Source organism: Gadus chalcogrammus, chromosome 2 (genome assembly GCF_026213295.1).
Source record: "Gadus chalcogrammus isolate NIFS_2021 chromosome 2, NIFS_Gcha_1.0, whole genome shotgun sequence".
Classification (NCBI taxonomy): Eukaryota; Metazoa; Chordata; class Actinopteri; order Gadiformes; family Gadidae; genus Gadus; species Gadus chalcogrammus.
The window spans coordinates 1,338,427-1,353,602 of NC_079413.1; the positions used below are offsets into that span (position 1 = coordinate 1,338,427).

General features: G+C 49.4%; 2 protein-coding genes across 2 annotated transcripts; both read left to right on the forward strand.

The window, feature by feature from the left end:
* Window positions 1-494: 494 nt before the first annotated feature.
* LOC130405301 (uncharacterized) lies at window positions 495-10,874 on the forward strand. Its single transcript, XM_056610357.1, has 9 exons — window positions 495-912; window positions 1,361-1,410; window positions 1,825-2,365; window positions 2,463-2,516; window positions 2,796-2,874; window positions 3,398-3,542; window positions 7,898-7,993; window positions 9,257-9,457; window positions 9,770-10,874. Exons 1-9 carry the CDS (start codon window positions 809-811, stop codon window positions 9,907-9,909), a joined length of 1,410 nt encoding a protein of 469 aa, XP_056466332.1. The 5' UTR covers window positions 495-808; the 3' UTR covers window positions 9,910-10,874.
* LOC130403775 (transmembrane protein 100-like) lies at window positions 10,235-14,863 on the forward strand. The gene is made up of 3 exons (XM_056608253.1): window positions 10,235-10,240; window positions 12,515-12,518; window positions 14,006-14,863. The coding sequence occupies exons 1-3, from the start codon at window positions 10,235-10,237 to the stop codon at window positions 14,497-14,499; spliced, it is 504 nt and encodes a 167-aa protein (XP_056464228.1). The 3' UTR covers window positions 14,500-14,863.
* The last annotated feature ends 313 nt before the right edge of the window (window positions 14,864-15,176 follow it).

The window sequence follows — 15,176 nt, forward strand, 5'->3', positions numbered from 1 at the left end:
AGAGACGAAAAATATGTCTGTTCTAAATGTCATGATAACACTTTTGATAATGGTACATAAATCAACCATTAAATTAAAAAGTACACATAATAACGGTTAGAAAGATGTTTAAAAAGGTAGATTCATACCATCATTTGATAGGGCTAACTCACTAACCATATTGCAAATTCGAGGCTATTGTATAATGCTTGATACTGTAACAACTGATATAAATGAAAATATAATTATTTTAACATTATTCTCAGTTTTCTGTGAGTGAGCCACATTATAGTACTGTACAAAACAATCTGGGAGGATAAAGATAGATTCACATCTTAGACTTCATGCTGAGGAAAAGAACAAAATCCTTTCCTTCTGTCTTTTTTAGATGGGAACACGGTGTAATAATAGGTATTATTAAGATTTAATGAGTGATATATGAAGTGAAAACCATGAGCGATGGGGTGAAATCGCGTCGGTGTTCCCGTTGCCATGGCAGCCAATCTCGCGAGAGAGCTCCTCCTCGAAACAACAATCATTATAATGCCAATAAACTCCCGTAAAAGTGCCGATTGCGCTATTCTCGTGTTTGTTTCTTTATTTTTTTGTTGATGCTGGTTTATTAGTGAGTTATGTGACCGTAAATGTGGTTTTGCATCACTTTGAGAAAGTCACCGGTAGCAGAACAAACTTCCGCCTCCACTGAGCGGGTCGACTCAAACCTTCTCGTCTAAACAGGGTCTACTTGAGTAAGATGTCCACATTAATAAGATGTGACCTAGCGCCGTGATACTAGTGTAACACGTAAGAGAGCCCTCCCCTCGGTGAAATGTCCCTGCTCAGCCGGTTGGAGGAAGCGGTCAAGTGGTGTAAAGACGAGCAAGCCAAGTTACATGTCAACATTCAACTCCAACATGAGATTATAAAGTCATTGTGAGTATAGTTTTGCATCCATAGCAAACGGTGGATTGTGTTTTGAAAGCCTGATGCGTCTGTTAAGTTACACAATTCAACTGTAACGGTAACGTTTGGAGATGATTCATTAAACCACATGGCTGTGTGGACGTCACGACTAGCCTAGAGTGGATGTGATGTTAGCAGCCATGCAAGCAGTCAAGCACCGGTTTGCATTCAGTATCAACATTAGGACAAGCAGACACATGGCAGATGTTATTTGCTTATATCAAATCGGCCACATTACAAAGAGTGTCACTGTGTGTGTTTTGACAAAAACAGGAACATTCAACATTGAATTGCATATAATTTATTTATTGTTTCTCTTTTTGTTTCTCTGACCTTTGTAGTGACCTGCATGCTGGGGTGCGTTTACTGATTTGTGTGTGTGACCTGTGACCTACTTGTATGTTTGAATTGATCCCAGAACGCCGCAGATTCGGGCTGCCCCCCTCGACCTGGATGACGCTCATAAGGGTAAAGACATGATCTGGTATATTTCACAGCATGGTCTTGTGTGTCTTGTAGGGGGAGGCATGTGGCTCAGGAGGTAGAGCGGGTTGGCTGGTAACAGGGTTGCTAGTTCGATCCCCGGCTCCTCCTAGTTGAGTGTCGAGGTGTCCCTGAGCGACACACCTCACCCTGACTGCTCTTGACGAGCTGGCTGTCGCCCTGCGTGGCTGACTCCGCCGTCGGTGTGTGAATGTGTCCATGAATGGTTGAATATGAGGCAGTATTGTAAAGCGCTTTGAGTGGTCAGTGGTTAGAAAAGCGTTGTATGAATGCCGTCTGTTTACCATTTACCATTTGTGTGGGCGTGTCAAAAACCCAGAGCTTTGTACCTAAAGGTTTAAAGTACGTTGTTTCCTCATCTCACCCCGGCTGGTTCAGAGGAAGATGTGGCGCCGCAGGAGATAGAGGAGATCGAGCTACTGGAGCGAGCGCTGAGGGAAGCTCTCCGGATCCGCAGCGGCAGCGCGCCGTCGTCCAGGGGGCCCCGCTGTAGTCGTGGACCCCCCGGACCGACCAAAGAGCCAGGCGACCCCGCTGCCGTCAAACCCAGTGCAGCCAATCAACCCTCTGGAGCGCGGAGAGGCAGAGCGGGGGCCGACGCGTCCTCCAAGTCCGGCAGCCGGGCCCCGAGAGAAGCCCGGAGACCCGGGACCTCGTCGTCTCTGTCGGGGGCCAGAAGTAAAAACGTGAACCCCCTAGCGGCGTACAAGGGGGCGGTCGCCGGCGGCTCGGTCGGTGCGGGCCCTGCGGTCCGACACGAGAAACACACACGGGGGGGCGGTAACCCTGGTGACCGGGCCCGGGCCCCAGCTGCCGCCTCTGGCCGGGAGAGCGAGGGGCCCCTGGGGAGGGCCGGGCCCCCAGTGGAGGCGGAGCGTGCCTTGACTGGCGGGACTGGCAGCACACCTGCGCAGAATAGGTAAGGAGGTCTGACATCAACCGTCCTCTGAACACAGCAAGCCACAGTCAAAATGTCTGCTTGAAATATTAGTTTTTCCCCCTCCTCACCTTTGCAGGATACCTACTGATCTAAGGGAGAAATGGAAGTCTCTGAGACTGAAGCAAAACAGGTGACCAGAATCTATCTATCTGTCTGTCTGTCTATCTATCTATCTATCTATCTATCTATCTATCTATCTATCTATCTATCTATCTATCTATCTATCTGTCCATCCATCCATCCATCCATCCATCCATTTATTGGTCAATGTAATCGATGGATTAACATTGTATGTATATGTGATTTAATATCTATCAATATCTAGAGGGAGATGAACATGTACCATGTTTTTCATAAGCGATCGCAGCCTGCCGGTTCTGTCTAACGTTCCTCCCTGTCCCGTGGTCAGGTTGTGGGACAGAGCGGTGGTGCTGCAGAGCCAGAGTGTGCCGGAGAGAAGTGCCTTCATGGAGAAAATGAGGGCTTGCGTATCTTTCATTCAGGGTTAGCCTAACCCTTAAACAGGACCAAGGTGTGCTAGAGTTAAGATGTTCTACTAAAAGTTGACCTGTACAAATTGCACCTCCAATCACCTAGCTAATGGTCCGTCGGCCAGTGTATTCTTGGCTACATCTGAGCATGTGGCTCAGGAGGTAGAGCGGGTCGGCTGGTAACCAGAAGGTCGCTAGTTCGTTCCCCGGCTCCTCCTCTTGTTGAGGTGTACCTGAGCGAGACGCCTCCCCCTGACTGCTCCTGACCAGCCGGCTGTCGCCCTGCGTGGCCGCGACCGCCGACAGTGTGTGAATGTGTGCATGAACGGGTGAATGTGAGGCCGTATTGAAAAGTGGTTTGAGTGGCCACTGGTTAGAAATGCCCTCAATTAATGGGGGCATTTCCGGAATAGTCTATGTAACATTTAGCGTAAAGAACTAGTGTTTCCACCTGGTATTTGACAGCCCTCCCAGCCCGTCCTGGGTAACGCCGTCTGGTTCCCTTGACCCGTTCCTCCAGTTCCCCAGGACCTGGCCTCGGGGCAGTCCGGATCAGACCCGGGCTCTGGTGGGTGGCCTCGTCCGCCAAGGCAAGGACCTGAGCCACTGTTACAAGGTCCAGAAGCTGCTGGCCAAGTACGGCTCCTCATCAGGCAGCCAACCAGGTACATACCTCAACAGAAACCCTACCGTACTACCAGGACCAAATTAGGCCCGACCGATATTGATTTTGGAGGGCCGATGCCGATTATTTTCAGAGAAAATTTCTGATTACGATTTAAATCGGCCGATTATTGAAAGAAAATGGAAAAGCATGTAAAACTTATTTTTGGAACCCTTAAATATACTTTAAACACTTGTGACGAATATGTGAATTGCATGCAGAACCTTTGTGTGTTTTCGGATAAATTTACTGTAAAAAATTAGTGCAAATACAGCCTTATCTTATTGTCAGTAAAATAAAATAAAAAGGACCTTAAAAAATGTAATGCAGGAACTTCATTTTATTGGTAACATAATTCTAACATAGCAGTTTTTTACTTGCATATTGGAACAAATAAAGAAATCAAATTTCTGCAAAATAATTAGTTGTTTGAGGCCGGGGCAAGCAGCATATTAACATTTTGTGCAACAATCTTTTGACATAAAGTGCAGGAAGAAGAACTTTTTCGTAACTGTACACAACATATTTGAAAGCCATATTTAATAATAACATAAAACAACTGTATAGGAACGAGGTAATGTGTGTTGTGTGGGGCAAACAGCATATGGATATTTTCCAAACAAAATTCTATTCTCCTGCCCCTGCCAGTCGTAGAGTCCTTAATGTTGCCACTTCAGCAGGGGCAGTTTGTAGTGCATTCTCTCCCTTGAGGGAGCTGCGCTTCTTACTCATAAATGTTGCCAATAGTACTGAACACCCTCTCACTTGGCACAGAGGAAGGTGGACGGCAAATGTATCTCCTGGCCAAATGCATTTCTAGTAAAAAAAATAAATCGCCATTAATCTGCGACTTTTTGGCAGATGTTGATTATTTTCAAAAAGGCTATAATCGGCCGTTTAAATCGGCAGGCTGATGAATCGGTCGGGCCCTAGACCAAATGCTCACAAGACAATGTAAAGGGGGCTGGGTCAGCAGCATCATTACCGTATTAGTTAGGCCTTTGTATTCCTTTCGGAACGTAGGCCATTGATGAATCGTTTCCACCCCCGTCTGTCTTGTGCCATCCTCTCCATCTGTTTCCACGTCAGTCCCTTCTTTTTCACATCTAGCTCTGTGCTCCTTCTCCATGTGTTTTTGGGCCTCCCTCTGCTCTGTTTGCCTTGTGGGTTCCATGTTAGTGCCTGTTTGGTTATTGCTGTTTTGCCTTTTCTTAGTGTGTGACCTATCCAGCTCCACTTTCTCCTTATCCGCTGTATCTCTATTGGCTCTTGATTGGTGCATTCCCACAGGTTGGTGTTACTGATACGGTTTGGCCAGAAGATCCTGAGGATCCGTCTAATGACGCGTTTCCACTGCAGGGTGCGGTATGGTTCGGTTAGACTCAGTCCGGTAGTGAGGGGGCGGTATAGCCCAGCTCAGTTCCGAGGACGCGTTTCCACTGCCGACAGTACTCTTTATGTTAGGCCGGATGTCGATCGCCGCGGCAGCTACGTAAACATCGTAAACAACGTCTTCCTCCCCAAGAATGCAGAGGAACGTCTCCACCTCCTTGTTCGCCTAAGCAAGCGTTTTACACGACATGTTCATTGTATTTGACGTTGGAGTTGAAGATTTTGAGCTTAGCATTGAGTGAGATGTTTTTAGTTTTCAAGATCTTATTTAATATGTTGAATGTTGTTCTTGCTTTCCCTATTCTTGACTTTACATCTTCCTCTGTCCCACCGTCCACAGCTATCACACTTCCCAGATATGTCAATTTGATGACCTCTTCCGGTGTTTGGTCCCCGATGTTTATAGGACTCATGCTTTTGTTGTTTATCCGCATTATTTTGGTTTTTGCTCACTTTATTTTAAGCCCCAGTCCTGCTGCTGTTGTTTCTAGCAGTTGGGATTTCTCTCGCATCTGCTGGTGGCTATGTGAGAGTAGTGCAATGTGATCTGCAAAGTCGAGGTCCTCTAGCTGTTCTGTCAGACTCCATTGGATGCCAGTATTTTTTATTATGGGTAGTTTGCTTCATGGTCCAGTCAATGCACAAGAGGGAAAGGAAAGGGGAAAGCAGGCAGCCCTGTTTCACCCCGGTGAGCACTGTGAATGTTTCTTGTGCCTGTCCCTGGTGGAGCACTTGGCACTGCATGTCCTGGTATGTGTTCTTGATGATGTTTATGTATTTGGGGGGGATTCCGTAGTGTGCCATTAAATTCCATAGCCACTTTCGGTCTACACTGTCAAATGCTTTTTCAAAGTCAATTAAACTTTATGCACAGTTTTCTTGGTGGTCATGTATAGGTCCTTGAGGTTGTTTTTTCCAGCTGCTTCATGTGCTTCTTGTGCCAAGGCCTCGATGTAATTCTGTTTATCACATTTAGCCCTCTTCTTCACCTCCTTGTTTGCTTACTCGTAGTCTTTCAGGGCTGCTGTCTTTCTTGCTCAGGTTTTGCATTTGGTTAGTGTGTCCTTTTTTTGCCCTCCTCTCTTCTATGTTTCCTTCCATATGTTTTTCAGGCTGTTCCAGTACTCTTCCACTGATTGTTGGAGATCTTGCAGGGCTTGAAACCTGTTCTGTAGGGTGGTTTGATACAGTTCAGTTGTTCCAATGTCCTGGAAGAGCTGTAGGTTGAATTTTGTTCTGCTGTCAGAGGGGTTGTTGCAGCGCTTTAGCTTAAGTTGGAGTTTTGCAGCCAGTCTGCCCCCCTCTTCACTCGTACATCCAGGTGTACGAGTGAAGAGGGGGGCAGACACCGGGACAGACCACCACTTACTGGCTGCAAAACCTTTGAGTGCCTAAACTTCCTGTTTATATATATGTGGTCGATTTGGTTTTCGGTAGTGTGGTCTTTGTGGATGGTGGCTTTGTGGATGGTGGCTTTGTGGATGGGTGGCTTTGTGGATGGGTTTATGGGGGAAAACAGTCCCTCCTATAACCAGATTGTTGTCAGCACATACATCTGCAAATCTCTCCCCATTTTCGTTCATGGTGCCAAGTCCATGCTTTCCCATAGCCAGTTCGTATCCATTGTTGTTATTTCCCACCTTGGCATTCATGTCGCCCATGAGTAAGAGAAGGTATTTTTCTTTTCTGTTCTGGAGTAGATGTTGTAGCTGGTTGTAGAAATTGTCCTTTAGTTCCTCATCAGTATTGTTGGTGGGTGCATAGCACTGTATGATTTGAAGGTTGATTCTTTTATGGGTGGTTTGGGATCTTGCAGTGATGATTCCAGAATTTATGGGGTCCTAGCTGACGAGGGCCCTCTGTGCTTCTTTGGAGTGCATAAATGTCACTTCCTCCGTGTGTGGTGCTTTTTCATCTGCGTGTCCAGAGTAGAGTATGGACTCACCGCTGACCAATTTGACTTCTCCTGTCTGGAGCCATCTGGTATCGCAGAGGCCGAGGATAGAAACCCTGTATCTCCTCATCTCATCTGCGATGACTGTCGTCTTCCCTGCTGTGAACATGGTCCTGATGTTCCAGGTTGCGATGTTGGAAGGTTGCCTAGGGGATAGAAGATTCAGACGAACCCTCTCTGTATGGTTTTCAGTATGCGTCTTCATTGTCTCTTTAGCTTGCATGCCCGAAGAGTCTTCATCTCCTAGGTTGTGGGGTTTCTTTTTCTTCATCAATGTTTCTGTAATCGGTTGAATCCACTTCACGGGTGATTGGCCCATGAGTTTTATCATTGCCCTATTGGCCAGCTTGACCTGCTTCCACCTCTCACGACGGGGACGTTAGGGTTGGGTTTTGAGTATTACCAGGACCTAATGCACACAAGACAATGTAAAGGGGATGACAGGGTTTTCCTTAAAGGTGTCATTACCACACTCAGACTAATGTACTACTTATTGTAAAATAAATAAAAAAGTACCGGAATTGTACTTGGATGGTACTACTTTCTCCTCTGCGTTTTAGCCATTTATCTGGAGAAAGTATTGTGGAACACACAATATGTAATGCAACACTTGGGAAGGAAAAGCCATAAAAGAAAGAAATGCAATTTACTTCCAATCGATAACCTTCATTAAATCTGGATGAGCCTGTCCTATCCAACACGAATACAAATACTTTGATCCTCGTAACTCAGAGTCACAGAGGACTGAAGTGGCAGGTGTGTGTGAAAAGTATAATTTACTATAAATATCCAAGAAAATGGGACCATCTTGGTGATAATTGCCACGTTGAAGGGGTGTAAACACCTGTGTACCCCCCTTTACACCCTCTCTTTACACCCCCCTTCTCCATTTATCGAGAGATGGAGATGTTGTTGAAATATTGTGTTGCTATATGGTCAATGCTCCCTTATTACCATTGTATCTCATAAACCAGGATGCAGAAGATGAAAGACTGCCATTTCTCTTGCAGACAGTGCAGAGCTCCAGTGTGCACCTCATGTTACTCTTGAACGCCTGGAGAGTGAGGCAGAAAGCCTGAGGAAACAAGCAGTCCAAGTGAAACAAGGTGAGAACCTTCATTCACACGAGTGAAACGACAGAGCTGCACTCAGACCAAGGATATCTTTTTGGTAAAAACATTACTTGAAGTTGGTTCTGTTTGTGTGTCTTATTACGTCTCAGCTTTTCCATGCCTCTGAAATACAAAGGAAATATTGCTGATATTCTCATGTGGTTCAAACACTTCTAGACTCCAGCTGTGTTTGAACAGGCAGGAATATGTTTCATGATTACATTTTGACATCCCCCAGTGGTTTAAATGTAGGCTGTAATGTTAGTCTTTTCAGCAAAAAGCAAGTATGTGTGAGATGTGTTTCCAGAATTATCCCTGGATAGTCACACACAAGTAAACATCATTTTAATATAATTTCTTTCCACTTCGTTTTGGAGGTTAACTTTATATTAGAATGTTCTATTATTCAGAGAAAGCCTTCTGTGTTGCGTGCTATTAGTGGTAGTGCTTATATTTAAGTACCTTTTTTCTTTTCTTTTATTCAACAATGACTTGTGGTTGAATGGCAAACTATTTGTAGCGATGTCTGGGTAAGCCTATAGAAGCAATGAGCTTGACTCCAGAAATGACGTGTCTCTTGAGTTAGCTTGACCTTCTGCTCGTCCAAAGGGAACAATACAAACAAAGGCAGGAAATCGAAATAATAGTCTAAAAACAGTGTTCCTCCGTGGGCTCCTAGCTCTTTAATGTGACTACTTCTGACGTCATGACTCTACGGGAGCCTTATGTGTCCATGCTAATTTTCAAAATTAATAATAATCATGTAGACTACAAAACGATGAGTGAAAATATGCAAATCAGACATTTTCTAAATATGGCTTTTACAGATTTTTTTTTTTCTTGGTTTACGAGCGACTGGGCTGTGCGTCTGAACCACTCTCGGCTCCGTTCCTCTTCGGCGGTAAACCGTCGGCGTGAGGAGGGGGGGGGGGGGGGGGGGGGGGGGGGGGGGGGGTGGTGGTGGGGGGGGTGGTTAGGGCGTGAGGATGGGGGGGGAGGGGGAAGACGGGGCGCTAACGAGCTAATGCACGCTCCGCGCCCCCGACGTACGGAAACTGAAAGCAGACCCGGTGGCAGGTCCCTAGTTTCCTTACCGCCTCTCCCGTGACGTCGGGGGAGAGGAGGGGGTACGGGGGGCCGGCTCACCAGACGCAGCCCCCGTCTATTTACAGCGGGGTCAGCGGGAGGAGGCGGAGAGAAGAGGGTCTAGGCTACAGTTGCTCACGCGCTAAAGATAGCCTCTTTTTCCGCCGGCAGAGTGGGAGACGTGGAACGGATGGAGGCCCGAGGGGGGTTGCCTCTGCCCGGGCGAGCGGGGGGGTCGGGGGGGGGGGCCTCCTCCTCCTCCTCCCCCTCCTGCCCCCCGTCCTCACCGTCGCCACGGAGACGGAGCTGGTGGAGCTGGAGACGCTGAGGCTGCGGGTGCTGCTGCTGCAGCAGGAGGTGCACCTGCAGCAGGTGAGGGCGGGGGGCCTCCGTCAGGGTCACGCGCCGACGTTGTTTGTGTTTTTAACTGAATAAAAACATGTTTGCGATTATGTTAGTACACAAGAAAATAGAATGTGTAACATAAGTCTAGTCGTACACATTTGAATGCCGAAATCTTACATATTCTACCTTTTTAAGTCGTTCTTAGTCCTATGAAAATAACGTCCTAATGTGTGAGCCATCAGGCTAACCTATTACATGCTAACCTACGACATCGCCCCAGCATGGTGAGCTCCTTCTTTGCCCCCGGTTGATGTGTCGTCGTCCCCCCCCCGGCTCCAGGCCCTGTCAGACAGCCTCTCCCCCCTGCTGTGCTCCCTGTTGGGGGGCCCGGAGCCGGCGGACCCCAGCGTGCTCCGGGACCTGTACTCCCTCCTGGCCGAGGGGGGGGAGAGGTTCCCCGCACTGGTTCTGGACGCTGAGCCCGACTGACTGGACCGAGGCGGTTCTGACTGGACCGAGGCGGTTCTAACTGGACCCAGACGGTTCTAACTGGACCCAGGCGGTTCTGACTGGAACCAGGCGGTTCTAATGCGCTCCAGGGGGCTGATCACACGGATAGTTATTCGATTGCCTACTTTTACTTCTTTTTGTTTGTACTTCTCAGGCGTTCATTTACTGTGATGCTGTGTGAGATCACTCACGTGAGGTCATTGTACACTTACAAATAACATAATGTGATGTGACCAAAAATATGTTTTTAATTTTCTTTTTTTGATCTCATGACGGCAAGCCGCGTCCATCAGGATGCCGGTAACTTGTATTCTCTCGTGTCCCTTGCTGACTTCGTGCAATACAGTCCTCACCAGCAGGGGGCAGTCATCCTGCACAATACGGCTCATAAACCGCCCCAACTAATGGCAGTGAAACATCTGAACTTGTGAAGCTCTCATTATCCTTCGGCGTGTGTCAGTTTTGTACATGGAGCCAGATGGAGGCTCGCGTTTTGTAGTCGTAAAGTGTAACCGTTCAAGTAACGATCCGAGTAAATCAATTCTGAAAGCCATTTTTCGTGTGCTGTTGAATAGCAAATGAATAAAACCAGCTGTTAGGAGAGACACATTCACGGACTTGTGTATACAACCCAATTATTAAAATCGAAATCATAATTTCGCAATGCAAAATGTATTTTCAGCAGAGGCGTTCATCTGCTTTCAATTCTATTTTTGTGGGCTATGGATTTTTTGTTGTCTTGTGAACATGTTATAATCCTTCACATGGGAGAGAGTGGCTTCATCTTGGCAGTTTCATTGTGGAGTGTATTGTGTGAGAGTAGGCTATAGGGTTGGAGGGTGGATGATGGAGCAGGTCTTTCAGGAGGCTGGACGGGCCACATGCCCGCATATGCCGCTTGGAGGGCCCGTAGCAGAGCAGACTGAACAACAGGTGGCCCTCGGTTCACACAGCACGTTGTGGGTGTGTGCACACGGCTGCCACACACACACACGTACACACACATTTCCTCACACACGCTCATCGGAGTAGTGAGTCACTCGGAGATGCGGGTCTTGATCCCTTATTTTCACCCGTTTTCTGCTTGTTATCCGCCCCCCCCCCCCCCCCCCCCCCCCCATCATCGGGGGAGGTTAGGAGTACAAACCGCTATTCCTGGCTTGCCGGGAGCGTCATTTGAATACGGTGCCTGTATGTTTGCCAGCTCTTTCACCATGCCATCATGCGTTCTGGGCACGTTGTAAACGTGCGTTGTGCTGCTGGCACCGGGTCTGATCCACACGGTCTGGACGCACGCGGGGGGAATCGGCGCACGGAGGGCGAGCGAGCGAGCGTCCGCGAGATGAAATCCACACATCACACACTGATCCCACGGGGGGAAATCCGCCCACGCAGCTCAGCCTCCCCATGACCTGGCTTCGTTATGGTGGTCTGCCGCCTGGCCCCATGGTTGTCCCTGGGCGCGCTGAGCCGCCACACCCACCTGCGGCTCGCTCTTCGGCCGTGCCACATTTCATTCTCCCTCCCGCTTCACTGATTCATGCATTCAATGCGTTTACTCTTCAAACTGATTTGTGCTCGTGCTTTCCCGTGGAGGCTCTTTGCTTTTCAGTATTCTGTCTCTCCTGACCCACTCAGACACGGTGACAGCTAGCGGTGAATTGTCTTTGCTTTCCGCGCGAATTCAAGGCTCTCGCAGCCTCTCCTAGGTGTTTTCTTTCTCAAACTTGTTGTCTTTCAAACACACACACACACACACACGAGAAAACGCACGCAAACATAAACAAACCTTTATTTTCCTGTTCTCTTCCCCAATCCCCGGTTCTGTTGGCCGCAGGTGGCCGCCACGGATCAATTTGTATTCATAGTTTAAATTCCTTCTTCGTCTTCCATTCATCCCAGTGAGGCAGGAGAGACGACGGTCACAGAGGAGTGATGGAAATGAAGCAATAAATTGTTAAACGTTCAACATGGATTTCATACGGCTGTCATCCGTGTTCGTTATTAATGGTCATTACCTTTTGTATTTAGAGCTGATGACGGTAGCTTATAAAATACAGCCACCCCCCCCCCCCCCCCTTACACACACACACCCTCAAACTGCAAAAACCTGTTTCAAAGGACCTCAAATCAATTACCCATTTCTGTGCTATATATAGACCATGATAACAATTCAGCACAAATCAATATGTGTTGTTCCCTTAAAGCCCCATTCTTCTCCACACACACGCACACATAATTTGTGACTATTTCAATAATGCAGCACTCGTGCAAATCGATGTGTCCTACCTTAATGCCCCCTTCCTCCACACACACACACACACACACACACACACACACACACACACACACACACACACACACACACACACACACACACACTCAAGGTGGCTGTTTCAATAATAGCTGCAGTGTGGGATGTTAGTGTGTGTCTCTCGAGCGAACAAGGTAATTCATCTCCAGATCAGAATAGCTTTTCCTCGCCTCACCAGTTCACACAGACACCCCTGTGAACAGAATTGAAGCGTCTATCGCCCTTACACAAGGTAACTGTGTCCCTGTGTTCGCTCTCAGTCAGGTGAGGTGATGGTCAATTCTCATAGTAAGCCGATAAGTGGATGAACATGCTTTAATATTTAATATCGAGCTGCTGGAAAGATTCTGAGGTTCCTCTGAATCCAAAGGAAAGCGCTTGTCTTGTCTGTCTGTTGCCTGTGAAGTTATGTTATTATCACATGGCTCAGACCATTTTAATGCCCAATTAAAACCTGCATGGCGATGATCAAACCCAGAGCCTCGCCCTCGCGTGGTTTGGAAGAAACTCTTCCTGATATTGGCAAAAGCACTGGCTTTCACCCTGGCTCCTAGAAGTAAAGAAACAGCCCCAGCCCTGCATGGGATTGCCCCCGGGGTAACACTAACCACCCAGATGTATCCCGGCGGCCTGGCGGGGCTGATTGGACGGGGTATGAGTCAAGGAGAGGAGAGCCAAAGCAGGACCGATTGATTAGATTTTCATGGAGGCAAAAAAGGGCTTCCAAGACCCATGACAGATGGAATTAGTGCCTGTCTGCCTACGTTCATTAAAGGAAGGAAAACACTGTGTGTGTGTGTGTGTGTGTGTGTGTGTGTGTGTGTGTGTGTGTGTGTGTGTGTGTGTGTGCGTGTACCTTGTCTTTTTTTCTGGTAGTATTCTAATTTCAGATGTCTCCCTGGGTGACGACACATTCATGAGAAGATGTGGTGTGTGTTAGTGTGTGTGGGTGTGTGGTGTGTGGGCACTGACATTGAGGATCTGGGTTGTTCTGGTGCGTGCGAGCGTGGGAGGGCCGGTGCGGTTTTGAGAGAGAGTGCCATTACTTTGTGTGTGTGTGTGTGTGACACATCGGCGTCTCTCCTGCATCACCAGGCAGGTGGCGTCCAGGGTTCTGATGTAAGGGAATCCCTTCTTTTTTTTTCCCCCACCTTCCGTATAAACGTGTCAATTATTATTCATATCGGGAACACCGAGCAAGAAGCCTGTGTTCCTCCCGGTTGTTTTCCCTCTTTTGCGGGAGGGAGGAAGAAAGGACAACAGACGGAGGGGGGATGAAAGGGAGGCAGAGGGAGAGACAGCAGTATTCGGTGCCGCTCCCCCTTCCTGACTCCTCTACTCCCCGGCTCCTCCGCTTGCACTCCTTGACGTCAACACGGAGGCAGCCAATCGGTGGCCTGGCTCTACTCCCCTCTGCCTCTACCCCGGCTCCTCCCCCTTTCCCTCGGCCAGTTATAAAGCCCCCGGAGGTACCTTGAGCGGAGTGTACAATGTGCTGCCAGAGATCCAGCAGGCACCGCACAGAGAGAGAGACCGAGCCGGAGAGGGAGGGAGAGAGACGCCAAAGCGTGAGTGGATTTCTGCGCTGACTGACTGTTAACAAACAAAAAAAAAAAAACGTCATCTGCTACGATCCGGCCATTTCGCCGGCCGTCTCCCCCCCACCCCTGCTGCTCTCACACCAGCCCCCTTCTCCCCCTTCTCCCCCTTCTCCTCCTCTCCTCCTCTCTCTCCCTGTTCTGTCTCTCCAGGCGAGCGGAGACTACGGAGGGAATCCGGGACGCCAGCAGTGGCCAGGCGCCCCCGTTCGCCCCGCGTCCCCAGGATGGGCTGTGGGCCGGGCCGCCCTGCCTGCCAGGCCCCGTCCCAGGCGGCCGCCGCCGCCGCCGCCGCCGCCGGCTCGGCGCCGGGTCCCGAGGGGCCGTACCTGGAGCCCGGCGCCTCCAGGGTGCCGGACGTGCTCTCGTCCCTGGAGCGTCTGTCCCAGGCCACGGGGGGCATGGAGAAGTCCTGGTACCGGTGCATCTTCCCCTTCGGCATCATCTCGCTGGTGATCGGCGTGGCGGGCACGGGGGTGACCTACACCTACAACGACCTGCCGCAGACCAAGGTGGTGTCGCTGGTGCTGCTGGGGGCCGGGCTGCTGCTGGTGCTGCTGGCCGCCACCTGCTGGACGGTCCACGAGCGCAAGAAGAGGAAAAAGAAGGAGGGCGGCTCCTTCACCTCTGAGCAGTGCCCCCTCTGAGGGTGCCGACCCGGGGCCGGACCGCAGAGAGCTGGGGGCCCGGGGGCCAGCGGCCGGGGGGGGCCAGAGAGAGAGAGAGAGGCCGAGACCGCCCCGGAGTCCGGAGGACACGCCAGAACTCTCTTTCCCCCGCCCTTCAGACCCCTAAAACATCAGACGCGACAAGTGACCTGTTGGAGGATCCTGTGGGAGATCTTTTTAAGGGATCTGTTGGGAGAGCTTTTGGGGATCCTTTAGTCGATCTGTCGGGGGAACCTTTGAGGGAACTTTTGGGGGAACTTTGGGAGATCTTTTGGGGATCCTTTAGGGAATCAGTTTGGGGATCTGTTGGGGGATCCTTTGGGACCTATTGGGGGATCCTTTGGGAGATCTGTTGGGGGATCCGTTGGAGGATCTGTTGGGGGATCGTGTGGGGGACCTGTTGGGGGAACCTTTAGGGGATCCTTTGGGACCTGTTGGGGGATCTGTTGGGGGATCCTTTGGGACCTGTTGGGGGATCTGTTGGGGGATCCTTTGGGGGACCTGTTGGGGGATCTGTTGATTTGGAGCTCGAGGCATTTGCCCAGAAGCAGGAATCACCCGGACGGCTCGCGCTTACTCTCTTCATCGTCGCATAGCAGGTGTCCAGTGACAAACAACTCCTGAGGACAAACACACACACACACACACACACGTAG